The sequence below is a fragment of the Nicrophorus vespilloides genome, unplaced genomic scaffold, assembly GCF_001412225.1.
Source record: "Nicrophorus vespilloides isolate i.1.1-1 unplaced genomic scaffold, Nicve_v1.0, whole genome shotgun sequence".
Classification (NCBI taxonomy): Eukaryota; Metazoa; Arthropoda; class Insecta; order Coleoptera; family Silphidae; genus Nicrophorus; species Nicrophorus vespilloides.
In genome coordinates, this window is record NW_017098532.1 from 1 (window position 1) to 13,065 (window position 13,065).

At 29.8% G+C, this 13,065-nt stretch overlaps 3 protein-coding genes across 3 annotated transcripts; 1 reads left to right on the plus strand and 2 right to left on the minus strand.

Annotated features, from left to right (window-relative positions):
* The first annotated feature begins 902 nt into the window (after positions 1–902).
* Positions 903–3,543, plus strand: LOC108562699 (trypsin-3-like). The gene is made up of 7 exons (XM_017921104.1): positions 903–948; positions 1,418–1,482; positions 2,234–2,325; positions 2,386–2,527; positions 2,586–2,699; positions 3,149–3,295; positions 3,378–3,543. Exons 1-7 carry the CDS (start codon positions 903–905, stop codon positions 3,525–3,527), a joined length of 756 nt encoding a protein of 251 aa, XP_017776593.1. The 3' UTR covers positions 3,528–3,543.
* A 2,155-nt stretch (positions 3,544–5,698) lies between these two features.
* Positions 5,699–7,032, minus strand: LOC108562702 (chymotrypsin-1-like). The gene is made up of 7 exons (XM_017921107.1): positions 6,964–7,032; positions 6,856–6,911; positions 6,624–6,715; positions 6,399–6,543; positions 6,225–6,338; positions 6,024–6,170; positions 5,699–5,966 (listed from the first exon to the last, which is right to left on the minus strand). The coding sequence occupies exons 1-7, from the start codon at positions 7,007–7,009 to the stop codon at positions 5,823–5,825; spliced, it is 744 nt and encodes a 247-aa protein (XP_017776596.1). The 5' UTR covers positions 7,010–7,032; the 3' UTR covers positions 5,699–5,822.
* A 1,937-nt stretch (positions 7,033–8,969) lies between these two features.
* On the minus strand, positions 8,970–10,179 carry LOC108562703 (trypsin-7-like). Its single transcript, XM_017921108.1, has 7 exons — positions 10,097–10,179; positions 9,967–10,028; positions 9,812–9,903; positions 9,602–9,746; positions 9,427–9,540; positions 9,215–9,361; positions 8,970–9,156 (listed from the first exon to the last, which is right to left on the minus strand). Exons 1-7 carry the CDS (start codon positions 10,140–10,142, stop codon positions 9,013–9,015), a joined length of 750 nt encoding a protein of 249 aa, XP_017776597.1. The 5' UTR covers positions 10,143–10,179; the 3' UTR covers positions 8,970–9,012.
* Positions 10,180–13,065: the final 2,886 nt, after the last annotated feature.

A 13,065-nucleotide genomic window follows, 5' to 3' on the forward strand; every position in this document is an offset into this window, starting at 1 on the left:
CGTCAAAATCAATTTTTATTTGGGTTGTTATTGTCATCGAATTATTTCTTTTTAGTTAAATTTAAATTGTTTATAGGAAGATTTCCGATGGGAAATCGTTCCGCTCCATGCTTTTATTTTGTTTTTTCTGTTTTTATTTTCTTTTTTTTCTGTCTTGGCCAAAAACATTCAATTTATAGTCAGGGATGTTGGCAGGTTGTGAATGAATAATAAAAGTTAAAAAAAAATAATAATAATATGGGTCGATAGCCGTTTGGTCATAATTATGGACAATAAAAATGTTTAATAATGTGATGAATCTATTATTATTTATAATTTATAAAAATATGCGTAAAATATGTATGGCTAAAATATCTTTCAGATCTACATTTACATTTTGGGGGCGATTAATTACTGTATGGTTAAGTTTCCCTACTAACGAGCCGTGAGCGCCAGTTCGAATCCCGGGCATGCCTGCATCTTTGTGACCTCGCTCCGTGCTTAAAGCAATACGGCCAATGTTCCATGAATGGACACACAAATGAATGAGATTCAGCATATAGACTTCCAGCCAAGACTATGTACAATGAAAGTCATAAGGATAGCAGCAGATACACAGATAAAGGAAATAGTGAAATCGCAGGAATAAATTGTATCTATTCCTGTGAACATATTTACTATATGACATAATAAAAAAAATATTTACATTTTTTCAATATTTTGTCAATGAAAAAAACAGGTTGATCATAGATAGATAAACAATTTCCAATTTAGCTAAAAGCAACTTGTTATAGTTTTGAAACTATTAAATTAGTATTTCTTAGATAGTTAAATATGCGCTTATCTTGATTACCGATAAAAAATAGTGAATGTTTTCCTATATAAATAAGTAACAAAATCACGACTATATATTAGTAAAAAAAATGTTTCGAATAATTGCGTTCTGCGTTTTACTTGCTGGATGCACAGGTAAAATTATTTTAATAATAATAAATATTTAATAATTATTAACTGTAATTAATATTAAAAAATAGTACAGAAAGACCTATGGTCAATAGCCCTTTGCAACAATTCAATTTAGTTTTATTTTTCTGATGTTATTTTGTTAAGTTTGTGTTATGGTTGTTGTAATGAATAATATTATTATTAACAAAATCTTTATTAGCCTGAATTATTTTTGTACATACATTTTATGTAACAATTACCTCGGTCGATAGCCAGCCTATTGATATATATTTTCATTATATGTTAAAATTTATTTATGTATAAATTGTACTTTTTNNNTATTATTATGTAACAACTTTCTCAGTTGTAAACATATAAGGTCACGACATATTGTGTGCGAATTATTTTTTTGTATATATTTAGTTTCACGATTAGTCTACTTTATAATAACCACTAATTAAATTTGTTTAATTGTATATTTTCTGATTTTTAGCATCTCCTGCAATACCAAGAATTGTAAATGGAACTTTTGCTCAACCTGGAGAAATTCCATATATTGTAAGTAGATATTTATATTACTTTTAAATCTATTTAATTTACTACTTCTTCTATTATTTAATAAAATAGTATAGTCCATTCATTTGGCATTTTTATCACAATTTTGCAAAAATAAGGTCCTATTTCATTTATATATTTAAAAGGTTTATATATTTAAAAGAAATTGTTTTTAAAATATATTTATTTTGTCAAATAGATTGCACATAAAATAATAAAATTGAAGCATAGATACATATTGTCAGATTAATATATGAATGTGGTTTGATAAATTATGTTTCTAATACTAAACTGTGTCACAATAATTTATCGTATCAAGAGATCACGTTTTTTAATTGAAGTTGCAGTTGTTTAATTTTATATCATAGTAAAATTAAATTCTTAGCAGTAAAATACATCACAATAATCTCTCCTCTTATATATAGATCTCGTATTTATTAATTTAACAGTTTTATTGCTAAAAAAAACTCTCCATCTTCTATCGCGATTATTCAGTCAGCTTCTTCAGACATAGTATTTTACTTATGAATATTGTGAACGTCAATTTTAAAAACCTAATTACTATTAACTCATTACTATTAAACTTTAACTCAATTTGTGAAGAAACATTAAATGGTGTCGGTTTTACAATATAATCAATTTCTTGTGTTTTCTTCCATCAAACTTTCAATATCATTAAACTAAATTTCAATTTAATTACAATGTTTGCATTGCAAGTTAGATGTATGTGTAATTTTTTTAAATTTTCAAACAGGTTTCTCTTAGTTTCTACGGAACACATTCGTGTGGCGGCTCTATTTTGGATTCAACACATATTTTGACTGCAGCTCATTGTATTGAATCACGGTAAATATAATATTAAAATAGACATAAAATAGTTCATTTCATGTTAAACTTGTGAATTAGTCCTCCGAGTGTCTTCACCATTGAATATGGTGATTTAAGATTGATCAGTGCTTCACAGCATATTATTAGAGTTAAAGAAATATACATGCACCCTGGTTACGATCCATCCAAGAATCATATCAACGATGTTGCTGTGCTGACTGTAAGTTTTATATAACAAGAAATTTTAAATAGAATTTACTAATATTTGTGGTTTCTAGTTGAATTCCGAAATTCCTTTCGATGAAAACGCTCAACCTGTTACCCTTCCTGAGCAGTCCAGCAGCACTCCAGGAAATCAAAACGCAGTGTTGGCCGGTTGGGGACTTACCTCGGTAAGTTATATTAAAAATATTTACGATATTCTATAAGAAAGTAAAATTCCCTATAAGAAATAATATAAATTGAATGAATCAGTGTCAAACCTCCAAAATTTAATCAAGATAGTTCATATGGTATCCAATAATATTGTATTACTGGACTATTAATTATCCACCTTTCTACTAAAATTCACTTGCTTTTACATTATTGAGAAACCTGCCTATTTTTTTTTTCTGAAATATTGCATCATATTGTTGATATATGTTAACTACTTTGACAATTCATGTGAGCAAATATAGTCTTTCAAATTTTTGTTCGAATTTCAAAACTAGTCCATTTTATATAGGTTTTTAGTTATTTGAACAATAAGTTCAAAGTTATTTGGTTCCAGTTTTTTTTTTATAATTAATATAAAACATAACAGTGATAGTTAGTATAATTTAAAATATTGAATTATATGCAGAGTCATAGTGTTTATACGGAATCTTTGATGCGTGTTGACATTATATGCTATTCGGACGATGATTGCGAAGCTGCCCACCATGGAAATACAAATAGACAATACCATATCTGCGCCGGCGTTCCTGAAGGCGGAAAAGGACAATGCAGTGTGAGTACTTGAATCCTTTGTTGGTGCTATGGTGTACAGATATAGCTTTTTCAACATTTATAATTTTAACTTTATTTTTTAGGGAGATTCTGGAGGTCCATTGACCGTTGATGGAGTTCAAATTGGAGTCGTTTCATGGTCTGTTAAGCCTTGTGCCATCAAAGGTTACCCAGGAGTTTTTGCTCGCGTCGCTAATTACGTTGATTGGATCAAACAGCAAATGAATCATTGATCATTCTTATGTTTTATACAACTTTATTAATTATATTCTATATTATCATTTATAATCATTTGTTGATTAATTAAAAAAAATATTTTATTAAATTGTTTTCTTCAAAATAATATAACAAAATTGAAGCTTTCATTTGCAATTTATATAATATTTCTTCGATTCTCTATTGGAAATCATATACACATAATAAATAAAAGTAACTCAAATATTACATTTTTTTAATTGTTCTAATTGTGAATATTAATTACAATAATAAGTATGTATCGCATAAGACACAGGACTCAAAATTCATCTCACTTTATCAGTGAAATCACTGAATCAATTGAAAATTGCCCGAAATTCACAAAAATTTGTAATATATTCCTATAAGCAGAGAGTCGAACCGGAACGATATTTTAATACGGTTAATTTCGGTTCAATTTTTTATTCATTAAATTAATTCATAATCGCTAATGTTTTGGTTTATTTATATATACGTTCGAAATGTTATTAGAGTATTGTTAATAGAGTATAAAGACAAACAATGTATAAGAGACATCGATGAAGTCTGTTTGAACTATTTTTCATCTAAACAAATACATAATTAACAAAAATCAATATAAATCCTTAAAACCATCGTTTAAAAAGTGAAAATTTGAAGAAAAAAGGGCAATCATTAGAACAAACTCAAATGAAAGTCATTAAAAATTATATTACTGTAAACATGACTAAAAGCAAATTACAAAGTGCTAGTCACTAATTAATTTTTATTTTTTTGTATTTTCAATTTTATAATTGCTTTTCTTTCGATTTTAAATTCTAATTTCAACCGGAACTGAACCCAAACCGAATCTGGAACGATAAACATTTACTTGGAATATAACCGTAAACTGGAACGAAATTTATTTCGGTTTGACTATCTGCTTATAAGACAGGATTGGTCGATAGAAATCACCGGTCGATGGCAATGCGATATGGAAAACAGTGATTATTTCGTATACAGTGGAATGTGTAGATATTTCAATAAAGACATAATACTTTATCGCAACCTGCTACACTTTAAATTTTGAAATGTCACGAGTCTGGAACGATAATTTCCAGGTATCGATATTTTTATCTAAAATTCACGAAAAATGTGTTCGCGCATTCATGGTTCAACAACACTAGTCTTGATGTACCTTGAATGTACCTTGTTATACATAATTATAACAAATTAAAATATGACCAAAAAATATACACAACTTAAATCACACATAAATCAATATATGGATAGTATTGTTGAGTTTTTGTCTCCAAGAACAGTAACTTAATTAATGAAACATATTGCATATAACTAGTTCTAACCATTCTAACCTATCAATTACTATAGATACAGCATTATATCATTTGTCAATAAAACTGTTTTTATAGTTTTTCTTCTTGAATTATTTGAGCAAAACTATTCTAATAAAAGTATTTGTATTTAAAAAAAAGTCAAAATAGAAATTATTATTTTGTTTAATAAATATTTATTTCTGGAGATATTTCAATAAAATCATAAGTTGTTTAGTGTATCATTATAATTAATTTAAAGATCTATCCATTAATTATGAAAATTTTATATAATCGGACAAAAATCGTTATAATTTCTTATAATTTTAAATATATAAATCGAATACATACATTTATTTTTACTTCAATTTTTTTTTAATTTTATTAATTTATAAATCTCAATTATGTTTTTTTGTTCATTTATTGTACAAAGATCAGCATGTACAAATGGATGCTGACATTGATGGTAAACATACATATTATATATAACTATTGTAAACTAATATTGATTTCTGTATTAACGGTAAAAGTCTGATATTAACACACAACAAATATTTTAATTTTTTAACATTGTTAAAAATTAAATAAAATTATAGTTATATAAGATGTATTAATTTAATTAAACCAGTGAATTAGAAAAAGTGCGTTAGAGAATATGGAAAGTTACCAAAAGCATGCAGCATAAGTAGTTTTGCATATTAATTAGGAACAAGATAACGTTTTTGTCCGTAATTAGAGCAAACTTGGAGACCTTCTTAATGTCGGTGTAGCGTCCATGAAACTATGTATGCACCACGAAAATATGCCCCAGGGATTTAGATGTAGTTGCAAACTACGTTGTAGTAAGGAATTTATTTTTAACAAAAGTAAAACTTTTCAACTAATTTTTAACTAAAATTACTTTATTTTCGTTATTAGTAGTATGTACATTTGCATTTCTATACTTTTTTTGAAAGAAAAGAAATGAATATATAACGTTGTTCGTCACATCTTTCTTATATATTTTTACAGTTGTTTCTTGATCCAGTCGACGTAGTTGGCAACACGAGCAAAGACACCTGGGTATCCCTTAACAGTGCATGGTTTGACAGACCATGAGACGACTCCAACTTGGACACCATCAACGGTCAATGGACCACCAGAGTCACCCTAAAAAACAAAATAATGTAAAGCAACATACAAATGATTTGGTATAAAGATACATACGCTGCATTGTCCTTTGCCTCCTTCTGGAATTCCAGCGCAAACATGAACTTCCCTGTCGGTGCTTCCGTGGTGAGCAGATTCGCAGTTCGCATCGGTATAACAGATGATGTCAACGCGTTGCAAGTTTTGCATGACATTACCTCCGCTCTGCCAAGATACATATTATCAGTCCTGATTATACATTTATCACATAATACTTACGTATGGGTATCCCCAACCTGCCAAAACAGCGGTCTTGTCTCCGGGGGTGGCGCTGAATGGCTGTGGGAGGATGGTTGGCCTCACATTATCTCCAAACTTGATTTCACCATCCAACTAAATATATAAATCGTCTATAGTATAAATTTGCATTATTACAAAGTTATATTAACTTACAGTAATGACAGCAACGTCATTGGCGTAGTTGTTGAATGGACTGTATTCTGGATGCATAACGATAGATTTTACACCTACAACATTTTGATTTCCACCGATTTTCAAAACACCGTATTGGACCTTGAAAGCAGATGGGTTGTTGGTGCTACAACAAATATGAAAAACTTAATACTTAGCTTATTCAATTTCTACAAATTTTGTTTGTTATATCTAAACTTCAATTACCTTCCATCCACGCAATGGGAAGCGGTCAGAACGTGAGTGGCATCCAAAATAGATCCACCACAAGAGTGAGAACTACCATGTCTCAAAGAAATCTTAATATAGAAAGAACATAATAGAGATACAATATAATAACAATAATATTAATAATCAATTTGAACATATTTGGTCCAAATTGGGGCCAAAACAATTTTCTAAATGTTCCATTTATGGTTAATAATTGTATTGTACATACGATGTATGGGATTTCTCCTTCCTTGGCATCAGTTCCGTTCACAATCCTTGGTGATGCTGTAATAAATTACTATTAGTTAATGAAAAGTGATAGTAGAACAAATCTAACCATAGCATCCGGCCAAGAGAGCAACAAATACAGCAAATCTGAACATTTTGTTTAACTTACTACTGCTTCCATACTCTCGTATTTATAGTCGCGCGGAATCAATGTATTTGATCGATAACGTAAATTTTTAATTGATCGATATCTTTTGAAATTCTTATGAATTTGTATTGCAAACTGATTAAAATTTTAAATATTATTTCTCATTGTGTTCTATTTTCATGCATGCTTGTTTTTATATCAATGATTATGCTATAAAAATTTCAATGTGTTAGATTGTTACTTTCAATCTACGTAGTTTTTAAATATTCGTAGATTTTTTTTTAAGAATATATCGTGTTGATTATTATAATTTTCAACATGTTTTATTTAGTTTTCAACTGTTGAAATAGAAGATTAGAAATATTACTTATTTGACAGCAGACAGACTTTTGCAATAGTTTTATGGTATGAAAGCTACTGAATTAATGAATAAATTAAAGGATACATTGAAATATCTACGGTATAATTATATGTATTACTACCACTATTAAGTTCTTAATGTACATTTGCCGCATTTTCGTAGTTTTGTTTCGTTTACTTCCTAGTAATTTTTCCGTACATTTGAATTTGAAATTATATTTAATGATGTGTTTGATGTATGTCCACGATCAGAAAAAAATGCAGTATTTACTTCCTCTGCTCTCTCGGAACTAAATAAAAAACTAATATTTCATCATTAATAAAGTAAATATTGAAAAATCTTTGCATAAAGAAAACATTATTTCATCTCTATTATCTTTCATGCCTTTTCCATATACAGTTGAACCTCGCTTAACAAGTACCTCGTATAACGAGCATTTTGCTTAACGAGAAAAATGAATTGTAAGAAAATAACTCGCTTAACGAGCGACGTTTTGCATAACGAATGATGATGAAAAGAGAAGTCCCGGATTGAGAGTCTGTTACATCATTTCTCAAACTTGTGTACACATATTATATGTATTTTTTAATATGTTTCACTATACGAGTAAAAATCCGAAAATTTTGGAACGGATTAAACTCGTTAAGCGAGGTTTAACTGTATTAGGAAAAGGCATGAAAGATAATAGGGATGAAATAATGTTTTATTTGTGCAATTGTACTCTTAGTTGGTGATCGGTTAACGAAGAGTGTTCACTGTGAACAAATCAGAGAATGTACAGTTAAATTTAAATAGATGATCGGTTGTTCATTAACTGACTATAGCCCACTATATACTTTATTAACTTTTATTTTATCACACAATTGTATATGTTGCTCTTTATTTTATTGACATAAATTCTATTTAAGTATATACGTTCTATACTGAAGTTTATCGGCAATATTATATAATAATAGTTTGTATTGTTCCTTAGTATTGTGTATACTGAATAATTGTGAAGTATTCAATATTTATTTGACATAATATATCAAGAAACTAGTTCAAATATTTAAAACAGATTAAAGATATTATACGTTACAAAGTGTTAATGGCCAATATGATTACCAAAATTTGTATAACAAATACCGGTATTATGTTGGTTTAGCCTTGAGCACACGCTTTTTAAGTGCTGCAGTTGAGTTGGAAGGTAGAACGAGGCGGAGGCAGGATTGGGAGTTCTGTTAGAGCCAGAAAATGTTATCAGTGAAATGCTGAAGAGAGCGGAGAGCTGGGATAGTGTAGCGGCGTACATATCAGAAGTGCTACTAAGCAAAGAAGAAGACGAGCGGAGGCTGCAAAGGGCCTACGATGATAGTGGCAGTGAAGGCCAGCATTAACATGATCTAAGGGAAGTGCCAAACAGGCAAAGACAATCAGCATCGCAGAGTAGTATAGTGATACAGGTCCTGTATGCTGACGAAGAAGGGGAGAGGTTTTGGTGTGGTAAGAATCCCACAGTACCACTATGGTAACAGTACCCGTGGTAACTATGTAAGGTTTCCTCTCCTCTACAAAAAGAGGTAGAATGTAAATTTACTGTTTAGCTAGCTAGATAGAAAAACAACAATTGAATTTTATATTTTTATTTAATATCTATAATCCTAAAACATTTAAAGTTGTTCCTTGATCCAGTCGACGTAGTTAGCGACACGGGCGAAGACACCTGGGTATCCCTTAACAGTGCATGGTTTGACAGACCAGGAGACGACTCCAACTTGGACACCATCAACGGTCAATGGGCCACCAGAATCACCCTAAGTCATAATAAAAATTATAAATAGAATACACAGTAACCAAATCATAAGTACTTACGCTGCATTGTCCCTTGCCTCCTTCTGGAATTCCAGCACAAACATGAACTTGCCTATCGGTACTTCCCTTGTGGGCAACTTCGCAGTTCTCATCGGTGTAGCAGATGATGTCAACGCGTTGCAAGTTTTGCATAACATTGCCACCGGTCTATTCATATAAAAAAATGTATATAATTTAAATATTGAAATTATTAAACTTTGAAAATTCCTTACGTATGGGTATCCCCAACCAGCCAAAACGGCGGTCTTGTCTCCGGGGGTGGCGCTGAATGGTTCTGGGAGGATGGTTGGCCTCACATTGTCTCCAAACTCGATTTCACCATCCAACTAAATATACAAAATCGTCTTCAATTTCAAGTATTACCATTAAAATATAAGTTTAACATACAGTAAGGACAGCAACGTCATTGGCATAGTTGTTGTATGGGTTGTATTCTGGGTGCATGGCGATGGATTTCACACCAATGACGTTCTCGTTGCTGTTGATTTTCAAGACACCGTATTGTATCTTAAAGGCACCTGGGTTTCCAGTCCTTCATACAAAAATCATACTTATATAATATATATTTTCTAATAATACAACGTGAAAATAACGTACCTTCCTTCGACGCAGTGAGAGGCGGTCAAGACGTGGGTGGCATCCAGGATTGAACCACCGCAAGAGTGAGAGCTACCATATCTCAAAGAGATCTTAAAAAATAACAATATTTTAAATATAAACCTACAAAATTAATTAATTTAATTAAAACTTACAATGTATGGAATTTCTCCTTCCTTGGCATCAGTACCATTGACAATCCTTGGATCTGGGAATGCTGCAACAAGGAAATTAAATTTTAATATTAATTATTCGCACTTAATTTCTCAATAATAATATCCGTACCGAAGCATCCCGCCACAAGGGTAACAAACACTGCGAGTTTAAACATTGCGATCTAAAATCTGTCCTAATTCAAATCGAAACTGATATTTATACCCATCCGAAATCTAAGGATTGATTTTTATTATATAGATAAAAAATTGATTAATTATCGTATTTTTGGTTTGTAACTAATAAATATATAAACCATTATCTATTTTTAGTTCATTGATTGTGTTTGAAACATTGCATATATATTTACCTTTAGCATCGAACATGTTATTTCTGAATCCTCAGATAAGCGACACAGATAAAAGTATATTTAACACTAGATATGATGTAATTTTATAACATCTTTTAAAGTTAACAATACACCAGTCATTACTTATATTATACATTCATTATTATAATACCATTTATTTATAGTATTTATATAATTGTAATTGAAAATTTAACATAAATTTATTGAAAATAATTTATTACAAAATTAAATAGTATTTACATTATTTCGTTCTCTACTAATAAAAATTATATAAACAAACTATGTTTTTTGTTTTTTTATTTTCTATGAAAAGTAAATCAAGTGTTTGTAGATAACCTAGATTTACGTGTGTATTGGTTTTATAAAAATGTGCTATTATTTGACTATAAATAATTCGGATTAGTAAGAATTATGTGAAGAGGATTGATTAGAACATATAAATAAACACATTCCCAAATAAGATTGGATTATCTTTCATTGTATTAAGTATTTTTATAGACTTTCTTAATTCATAATATATATTAAAGTATTGTTCTTGACAAAAATTAAAATAAACATCTCTTCTTAATTATATTTTAGAAATGGTAATTCACAGCAATATTTAAATTAATTTTGATTTCAGTGTGCATACTTGTTCCCGATAAAACTGATTAAATTATCAGTGTTATTATCTATATAAATAATGTATTGTATTTGCCAACAAAAATATGCGCTATCAAAAATTAATTTCATCGCATATTTTCAATCCAGATATAATGCATATGCAATCATACGTTCACATTGTGAATGTAACTTTTATGTATTTGTGATAAGACCATAAAACGATAATTTCAATATGTTTAAATATAAAATTAATGCTGTATAAAAAAAAATCAACCTTAGGAATGTAACTTTATAACATTTTCACAACATTTGTATAGGAAAACTGACAAAATTTGATCAAAGAAATAAATGAAAAAATAATAAATAAATAAATAAACATTGTAGAATTGATAGAACATATAACTACGCTCCTATTGTATAGAGCAGTGATTCCCAAAGTGGTCTATATCGACCTCCAGGGGTCTATGACAACCTGCAAGGGGTCTACGTCAGCGAAATAAAAATTTGGGGGTACACGATAGTGGATCTCAACATATACTGATAGTACCTATTTACTTACATTATACTATATTATAATATAAATGTAAGTTGTAGGATGTAGGCATTCGGTTTGTGGTCGCAATACATTTTGAACTTGTAAAAACCTGCACATAATGATATATCAGTATCATCTTGTTACAAGCATACGCGCAGTCTCAGAGCAAAGATCTTAATAATTATAAAGATGTCCCAATATAAATAATAAATTTACAAAAAAACAATATCAGGTAAGCAGGGGGTCTACCAAAAACCGAAAAACATGGCAAGGGGTCTACGGCACAAACAAGTTTGGGAACCTCTGGTATAGAGGGACTCTAGGGGAGTCGAGATTGAATCGTGGATGAAATCGTCTGTGGGAGAAATTAAAATAAAGTGAGTGACACCAGAGGTGTTGAAGTTAAGTAAAAACACTGAAGAAATGAAGTAAGGAAGAACCGAGTCTTTATTTCGGAGAGAATGAGGAAGTATCGCCCAGAACCTTTTCACGGTGAGGTCCGTGAGTGCCCAGTCGGAAATAGAAGATTATGTAATACTATACTGTTATTTGTGTGTAAACTTATAATTGAATTTATTACTCTTAGCTCAAATTAATAGGGCGAAATGAATGCCAGTTCATAGACCAATCTTATAATTATAATTATTATAGAAAGAATATCGCCACTTGTTAAATACCTAGGAATCCTTGTTTCCTCCATCACCATTCTAAATAACTGTCGTGTCTCGGAATTTAAATATCTCTGGACACTGTGAAATGTCTCGTAGATATGTCGTTGTGGAGTCCTAGTGGAGTTTTTAAGGAATGTTAGAGGTGAAGTTGGAGTTTTTATGACAATAAACAACTTCTTGGTTTCCAATTATTAAGAAACTTAGGTTTATTACCAGGGTTTTTATGAGTCTAACTAGGACTAGTACTAAGAACTCGGAGAGACTCGGTAGGACTGACTTTATATTACATAAACATCTTATTTTATATTAGGAAATTGACATAGTGGAAATACAATATTTGGTACTTTCCAAGTACTGAAATTCCGTTCTAAAAAACCTGTCCGGATCCAACAAGTCAATTGCGATCGACAGAGTCAATCATTTATCATTTATATTTTTTAGAATTTATAGCTTTTTTATTGTTATGTGGCTAATAAATTATTATTATTATTAATATAGAATGTATGTAAAATATTGTTGAAAACTTCTATTAGGTGCATTTTATACTCATAATCATAATTAATGTAAGAGAAGTCTACATAATTTGCTTACATTTTTAAAGCTGCAAACAGTATTCATAAACATTTTAAAAAAATAGATTTTGTTCATTAGAATTTATTATCAAAGTTAATGGACACAGGCAAATTTTATTTGCATGACCTAGTCAAATTTTATATGCAAAATTTAAAATTTATCATCATTTTTTTTGTGCCAAAAGGAAATTGTGCTTTCGAAGATTTAGGTAAATTCGAATTTAGGGATCCTATCTGTTTATAAAATAATCTGTCGTAAATATAATGCAAATAAAGAATTAAAGCTACAAAAAGCTATAGACCATAGATCTTTCTGTCATCTTGAACATGTTCATTATACTTCTTTGTTT